This window comes from Ipomoea triloba, chromosome 5, assembly GCF_003576645.1.
Source record: "Ipomoea triloba cultivar NCNSP0323 chromosome 5, ASM357664v1".
Taxonomy (NCBI): Eukaryota; Viridiplantae; Streptophyta; class Magnoliopsida; order Solanales; family Convolvulaceae; genus Ipomoea; species Ipomoea triloba.
Window position 1 is genome coordinate 31,858,205 of NC_044920.1, and position 8,765 is coordinate 31,866,969.

At 41.3% G+C, this 8,765-nt stretch overlaps 1 protein-coding gene across 1 annotated transcript; it reads right to left on the reverse strand.

The window, feature by feature from the left end:
* Positions 1–2,882: 2,882 nt before the first annotated feature.
* LOC116020580 lies at positions 2,883–8,192 on the reverse strand. The gene has a single exon (XM_031261049.1). It carries the CDS (start codon positions 8,190–8,192, stop codon positions 2,883–2,885), a length of 5,310 nt encoding a protein of 1,769 aa, XP_031116909.1.
* Between the last annotated feature and the right edge of the window lie 573 nt (positions 8,193–8,765).

Sequence of the window (8,765 nt, forward strand, 5' to 3'; positions counted from 1 at the left end):
TAGATGCTTAGAGAGTAAAATGTCTTGCTTGAGGACAAGCAAGAAACAAAGTGTGGAAAATTTGATAAGACTCCGAGATACCCTTAAATCAAGCACATTTTAGGGTGTTTTATCGCGTCTATAGCATCCTTACATGGTAAATTATGTTCATAAATGCTTGAAAATCACTAACTGATGCACAGAACCTACTTTTAGCTTAAAAGAAGTGAAACAGGAGCCCCGGGAGCAAATAGGAGCAAGAGTTGAGCTTAAAGAGCGAACCAGGCAAGAACGGAGCCCCAGAGGACCCAACTAGATGGTCACACGCGTGTGAGCATGCGTGAAAACTTTCCAGTAGCCTCCCACGCACGCTCACACGCGTGTGGATGGCGTGGAGGCGGTGATGCGCGAATTTTGACTAGGGTTGTCATTTCGGAGACTATTTAAACCCCTTTGACGAATATTCAGAGGAGGTTCCCAGAAAATTAGTTTTCCCTTTCTTAGTTTTTCCTTTGGTGAACTTTCTCCATTTTTCTTAGTTTTTAGATTAGATCAATCTCTATTGTAGCAAGACAACAAGCTTGGATTGAAGATCTTCTTCTCTCTATGTGACTTCTATTTCATTTCTATAATTTTAGCTATCTTGTTCTTGGATTAAATTAGCTTTTGCTTGAGTTTCATATTATGAGTAGCTAGTTTAGTCTAGGGATTTGGATTGTGTGATTGAATATTGCTAGTGTGATAATCTTATCTCTATATCTTGGATTTATGTGTTTGTGTTGATGGATTACCTATTCTTGTCTTTTGATTGTTGTTTTGATGAGATCTTGTTTGGATTTAGCCAATCTAGATGAGAGATTGAGCTCTTGACTCTTTCATGTCTTTGATTAGAGTTAGGATTTGAAGCTTGACACAATCATAGTTCCTATGGACTTCTTAAGAATAGTAGGATAGTGTGTAGCTTAAGTGTTTGATAAAATTTCACTTAGAACTTTGGATGCTTGAAGGCATTCCTAAGTCAAAGAAGCCTTAGTACTCCCTTTTATTTTACTACTCTCTCTTGCACTCAAACCAACCAAATGAACTACTCTCACTCACAATTCCACCCTTCACCACACTCGAGTCCTATGCATGATCCAATCAAGTAAACTCCCGAACACTTGACACACATCCACGTCCCTCCTTCGAGACCGACACTCGGGGAGTCACAGACTTTCCGTTTTAACACAAAATCTTTTGACGAATCAACCCCTACACAATACTGCTTCTTTAGCCATTGAGACCAGAATGAATGTCAGACTCCTCCTTGGCTTCATCTGGAGGTTCCGCCAGATTGACGAAAATTTTTGCTACGTCCGGTGGATCTCCCACAAGAGTATAGTCAAGGTCAGCCATAAGGTAACTCTCTGGTTACTCATCCCCATGGTAGACCACCGTGGTGGTAATATGTTTTCCTTTATTGGAACCTCGGACCACCGTATGCTCCGTCTCTGCTACAGCTTGTCTTGAGCCCCCACCTCTACCACCCCTGCCGCTATAAGCTCCACGAGGGGCTAGTTTCTACTGCCGTGAATGGTCAGTTTGGGTAGTAGGCTTATGATGATCATCATTATTTTGCAGAACAACGGCTTTCTGTGCCTGCCAGTAGTTGGTCTTTATCTGGGGTAAAGCTTCGCTTGCATTACAAACATCTAATACTTTGTCTACAACCTCATGTATAGGAGCCTGTTCATCCCTGTCAAAGTTATCCAGTACGTCAAAGCGAGATTGAGATCCTAGTCCCACAGTTGGAAATTTGGGTGTGATTGGGTTATTGCCAGCAAGTTGGCGACCGGAAGTTGGCGGATTATTACCCCTTCCTTGACCTCTCCTATCCTTCCAAGTCACCAACATCCATGGTCCAAAATTATCTTTGAAGTGCTGAACTAGAGGATGAGTCTGCGGCGCTATAGAAGGTGTCACTCTAGGATGAATCTCCCTTTCTTGGTCATTATTAGCAGTCCCCTCAGAGGTATGAACACCATCTGAACCCCCTTTCACACACTGGTCTTGTCTATGACTATACAACCCACAATTAAAGCAAACAAGATGGATTCCTTCATATACAATAGGCCATAACTTCCAGTCTAGCGTGAACTTTGGTAGCAGGGGTTATGAGATATCTATTTCGATACATACCCTTGCAAACTTCCATTTAGAAACGAGGCGTGTTACATTATCTACTTTTATGGGGCGTCCTACGTTCTTTCCAATCTTCATCAGGAAAACGTCTTCGAAGTATTCGATAGGAAGCGTCGGAAACCGTACCCAAACCAGGAGCTTCTCTGTTTTCTCATCTCTGGGATCAAAATTGGGTTTCCATTCTTGGACAACCAGGTAGTGATCGAAGATCATCCACGAAACTTCGAATTTGGCGAACTCATAATCACATAGTGAGTCAAACTCAGCTAGAAAATAATCTTGATCCAAGGTGATGAGTTCAAAACTTACCTCTGGTTTCCACAACTTTTGAAGCCTCTGTAACAGATAGGAGTAGTTTACTTTCTTTCCAAGAAGTTTGATGATAAGCGAACGGCGCCAAGGCCGGCGGAGCCTTTCTTTCTCTTCTTTAGTCACCAAAACTACTGGGCAGTTTGGATCGGACTTGTCTTCATCCATTTCATCCTCATCTGAGTCCATGTGACTTGGATCGGACCTCATCTGATAATCACTCAACTGATTATCCCATTACTCCCAGGTGAACTTTTTTTCTCTAATATAGGTATACTTACTAAATATCAAAATATAAGTGTACCTTAAGATCTTGCAATAACTAACCGATAAGTAATTAAATTAATGATATGTAATGCAATGTAAATTATCTACATATTGCATTTTTTTTTTGAAAACTAAACCAACTTCATTTAATTCAAATCCGAATAGAGAACGTTACAAATAAAGTCTAGAGGGTACAAACACCACTCCTTACAATCAGTCAAAGAAACAGGAGGGTACAAACACCACTCCTTACAATCAGTCAAAGAAACAGACTCCCGGGCAAGTGAGTGGGCAGTCTGGTTCGCAGATCGTCTAACAAATTCAAGTGAGTGGGCAGTCTGGTTCGCAGATCGTCTAACAAATTTTAAGGATATATGATCAAAACTCATCATCATCTCCTTAATGTCATGAAATATATGATCAAAACTCATCATCATCTCCTTAATGTCATGAACAAGAAGATTAAAAGAGGATGTTCCTTTGTTCATATTGATAGCTTGCACTAGTTGTTGGCAGTCAGATTCTACTTCAATAAAATCATATCTTCTACTCTTTAACCAACTCAAAGCCTCTCTTACTGCCATGGCTTCAGCTTCCTTTGGCTTGAAAATTCCTTTCCACGGCATTATCCTTGCTTCTAAGAAATCTCCATTTGCATCTCTGAGAATAAAACCAAAACCCATTTTTCCTTCAGCTTCTTTTACAGTGGCATCCACATTCAACTTTATCCACCCATGTTGGGGTTTCTTCCATTTCTCCAATCTTTGTTCTTGAATTCTGAATCCCTGTGATGGTTCTTGTGCTCTCTGCCAGTCTGTTATGTAGCTCATAGCAGTTTGGATAATAGTTGCTGGAGGAATAATAATATTGTTCCACACCTTCTGGTTCCTGGCATACCACAATTTCCAGCAGACTACAAGGAGGATGCGTTGCTTTTCTTTATTTAAGACTGTAAATACTCTTTGAATCCACTCCTCAAAGGAAAGGCAGCCTGCTGATATGTAGGAGCTTCCGAGTCTATTCCAGCATTCCTTAGCATTTTCACATTCCACTAGAATATGGAGAATAGATTCATCACTTTTTGAGCACACTTGGCACACACTTGAGCAATCAATTTTCTTAGCAATCAAGCGATCTGCTGTGGGGAGACACTTTGTGCATGCTTGCCAGAAAAAGTTTTTAATTTTTGTTGGCAACCATAAATTCCACATTGATGTCCATAATTCCCTTGTGTTGCTATCAAGCTCTCCAGCTAATGCCCTGTAACAGCTCTTCACGGTAAAGACACCATTCTCCTCCTTCGGCCAAATCAGTTTATCTTCATTATTCGCCTTTGCCGTAGGGATGCTCAAGATTAATTTAGAATCTCTGTCATTGAATATGTTTGTGATTGTTTCGCTATCCCAACCTTCACCTTGTCCTATAAAAAGGGATGCCACCTTTGCATGCTCAAGATAGGGGTAAGGGAAGGATGTAACTTTCATATTATTATGGTCCGNTAAGGATATATGATCAAAACTCATCATCATCTCCTTAATGTCATGAACAAGAAGATTAAAAGAGGATGTTCCTTTGTTCATATTGATAGCTTGCACTAGTTGTTGGCAGTCAGATTCTACTTCAATAAAATCATATCTTCTACTCTTTAACCAACTCAAAGCCTCTCTTACTGCCATGGCTTCAGCTTCCTTTGGCTTGAAAATTCCTTTCCACGGCATTATCCTTGCTTCTAAGAAATCTCCATTTGCATCTCTGAGAATAAAACCAAAACCCATTTTTCCTTCAGCTTCTTTTACAGTGGCATCCACATTCAACTTTATCCACCCATGTTGGGGTTTCTTCCATTTCTCCAATCTTTGTTCTTGAATTCTGAATCCCTGTGATGGTTCTTGTGCTCTCTGCCAGTCTGTTATGTAGCTCATAGCAGTTTGGATAATAGTTGCTGGAGGAATAATAATATTGTTCCACACCTTCTGGTTCCTGGCATACCACAATTTCCAGCAGACTACAAGGAGGATGCGTTGCTTTTCTTTATTTAAGACTGTAAATACTCTTTGAATCCACTCCTCAAAGGAAAGGCAGCCTGCTGATATGTAGGAGCTTCCGAGTCTATTCCAGCATTCCTTAGCATTTTCACATTCCACTAGAATATGGAGAATAGATTCATCACTTTTTGAGCACACTTGGCACACACTTGAGCAATCAATTTTCTTAGCAATCAAGCGATCTGCTGTGGGGAGACACTTTGTGCATGCTTGCCAGAAAAAGTTTTTAATTTTTGTTGGCAACCATAAATTCCACATTGATGTCCATAATTCCCTTGTGTTGCTATCAAGCTCTCCAGCTAATGCCCTGTAACAGCTCTTCACGGTAAAGACACCATTCTCCTCCTTCGGCCAAATCAGTTTATCTTCATTATTCGCCTTTGCCGTAGGGATGCTCAAGATTAATTTAGAATCTCTGTCATTGAATATGTTTGTGATTGTTTCGCTATCCCAACCTTCACCTTGTCCTATAAAAAGGGATGCCACCTTTGCATGCTCAAGATAGGGGTAAGGGAAGGATGTAACTTTCATATTATTATGGTCCGGCAACCAGTCGTCATACCAAATTCTGATTTTTTCTCCATTTCCCACCCTCCATCTAGAATGTCGTCTTATGACCTCTTGGGTCTCAAGCAGGCTGGACCAAATGAAAGAGGGATTGCTGCATTTTCTGGCTTCAAGGAATGATGAGTTTGGAAAATATCTAGCTTTGTAGAACCTTGCAATCAAGGAATCTGGGTTCTGCAGGATGCGCCATGACTGTTTGCATAACATGGCCATATTAAAATTTCTCAGGTTACGGAACCCCATTCCACCCCATTTCTTTGGCTTACACAGTCCATTCCAGGCTCTCCAGTTAATACCTTTTCGGTCATCACAGCCCCCTTTCCACCAGTAAGTATTCATCGCCCTTTCCATCTCCTTCACAAGTTCTTTGGGTAATAGGAAAACACTCATAGCATAAGATGGGATTGCTTGAATCACAGTTTTTAATAGGACCTCTCGTCCAGCTTTTGAAAGAAATTTATGGTTCCAGCTTCTGATTCTCGCCACAATCTTATTCTTTAGGTATCTTAGAATCTCGCTTTTGTTTCTTCCAATAATTGCTGGTAATCCCAAATAATTTCCTTCATTACCATCTCTGGTCACCGCAAAAATGCTTTTTACCCTGTCCTTCATATCATTGGGAACGTTCTTGCTGAAGTTGATAGCTGATTTGTCAAAATTTATTAATTGCCCTGAAGCTGTCGCATAAGTTTCAAGAACTCCTTTCAAGTATTGGCTTTCTGCAATATCAGCCTTGAAGAACATCAAGCAGTCATCGGCAAACATTAAGTGAGAAATTCTAGGCCCTCCTCTAGAAATAGTTAATCCCATTAGCTTTCCTTTGTTTTCTTGATCTTTAAGGAGAATACTCAATCCCTCAGCTACAAGGATAAAAAGGTAAGGCGATAAAGGGTCCCCTTGTCTTAATCCTCTCTCGGGAATCACTGGCCCAATTTTCGTTCCCTCATTCAAAATTGAGTATTTTACAGTAGAAACACATGCTAAGATAAGCTTCACCCAATGTTCACTAAATCCCATTCTAAGCATAATAATCCTCAACAAACCCCATTCTACCCTATCATATGCCTTACTCATGTCTAGTTTTAGAGCTGCATATCCCGTCTTCCCCTGGTTTTTCCTTTTAATGAAATGCTGGACTTCAAAAGCCATCATGACATTATCTGTTATAGCCCTCCCAGGAACGAAAGCACACTGGTTCGCAGAAATAATTGTTGACAGGAGAGGTTTTAATCTATTAGCTAACGCCTTGGCAAGTATTTTGTATGCTACATTGCAAAGTGCAATAGGCCTTAGATCCCCCATACTCTCTGGTTTTGTTTTTTTAGGGATTAAGGTAATCAAGGTGTTATTTAAATCCGTAGGCATAATCCCTGTGGCTAAAAACTCATTGCAGAGATAGACTATATCATTTCCCACAATGTCCCAGAAGTTTTGAAAAAATCCAGGATTCAACCCATCTGGTCCAGGTGATTTATCAGGATGCATGCTAGCAATAGCTGATTTAATCTCTTCGCAGGAGAAGTTGCGAATAAGAGCCTCATTTTGAGCATCAGTTAGCAGCGGTACGATACAATCAGATATAGGATTGAGATTACCTGGGCTGGATTTAAAGAGGACTTCAAAATAGTTTGATATTAACTGTTGTAGCTCTTCTCCACTCTTTATCCATCTCCCATCAGGACCTTTCAACTTGGTGATAGAATTCAGCTGTTTCCTTTTATTCACCGAGTTATGAAAAAATTTCGTATTTGAGTCTCCATCTTTCAACCAAAACACCTTGGCCCTTTGCTTCCAATACAAATCTTGTTGCTCTAGTAACCTTAAATAGCTCCTTTGCGCGTCATTAAACTCTTCTAAGCCCAGTTGATCACTCCTGTGCTTTAAACATTCCATTCTCTTTAGGCGTTGATCACTCCTGTGCTTTAAACATTCCATTCTCTTTAGGCAAAAGTCAATTTTTGGTTTCAAATTTTTCAGATTTTTCCCCCATCTCCACAATTCCTGTCCGCAGCACTCCATTCGCTCTGTGATGTTTAAACCTCTCGTCCTCGCCCAGCTGTTCTCAATAATATTCCTGCAGTGAGTCTCTTTAATCCATAAATTTTCAAACTTGAACCTTCGGCGACGGCTTACTGACATAGTTGGAATCGGCCATAGCATTAGAGGTATGTGGTCACTGGATGTTGCTGGAATGGATTTTGCTTTGGCTTCACCGAACAACGACCACCAGGAATTCGAGACCAAGACACGATCAAGTTTTTCTTGAATCCAGTTCTCCGTGCCTCTTGACTTCTCCCAGGTAAATTGATGCCCCTCAAAAGGAAAATCTCTTAACCCACTGTGTTCAATTGCTTCTTTAAATCCTTGAATCAACCATTGCAGGTGTGTATGTCGCCCAATCTTTTCTTCCTGCGATAGAAGATCGTTGAAATCTCCCATAAGAGCCCATGGTAATTGACTAAGAGTAGATAGATGTTTTAGCAATTGCCAAGATTCTCTTCTTTTGTGTCTTTCAGGGAAACCATAGAACCCAGTGAAGCGCCAGGTTTGGGTTCCTTCTTCAAGACACACTTCTGCATCAATGTACTGTGAGGAGTAACTTTTGACCTCCACTTTAATTCCTTTTTTCCATAAGACTGCTAGGCCACCACTTCTGCCTGACCTATTCACTGTGAACAAACCATAAAAGCCCAAAGCATTTTTTATTATTTCTAGCTTATTTTGATTGGCCAACGTTTCCACAAGAAAAATTAAACTTGGCTTCTTAGTGCGGACTATGTCCGTCAGAACTCGAACTGTCGTTGGATTGCCAAGCCCGCGACAGTTCCAGGAGAGGAGACTCATTTGTCTAGGCGGGCTTGCATCGCAAGACCCGCCTCTACCAAGTTTTTTTGGTTCATTGGCTCAACTGCTTCCATGGGCGTAATCACTCCGAAGAATTCTTTGGGCTCATTCCATTTGTCTTCCCGAACTCTGGCCCTTTTAGCCTTGCCGGATATGCTGCTATTCATTTGACCCAGATGAAATGGGCCGAAGTTGTTCGTGTTCATCCCAGGGAGTGCCACCTCTTTCCCTTTCCAACTAGATGGCGCACTATCTGAGTTATTGCCTGCCTGATCCTTCATTTGTGTGTCTCTATTCTGTTTGTCATTTTCCATTTGATCCTCTTTATTTATTGGGCAAGGGGGAGCAGAATATTTGGGATTCTGTGTGGGTGCACTCTGAACTCCCCCAGATTCCGCGTGCTTTTCCTTTTCCGTCTGTTTAGCAGCTTTCCCGGATGCCCTCCACAACTTTCTGTCGGCTGTGGATTCCGGAGCTAGCCACTTCTCTCCGGTCGTGGGAATATTTCGTCGGTTTCCTGCACGTAGTGCCGGGCCAAAGGGTCGCTCCCGCTGTTGAATTTCTCCCTCCAGC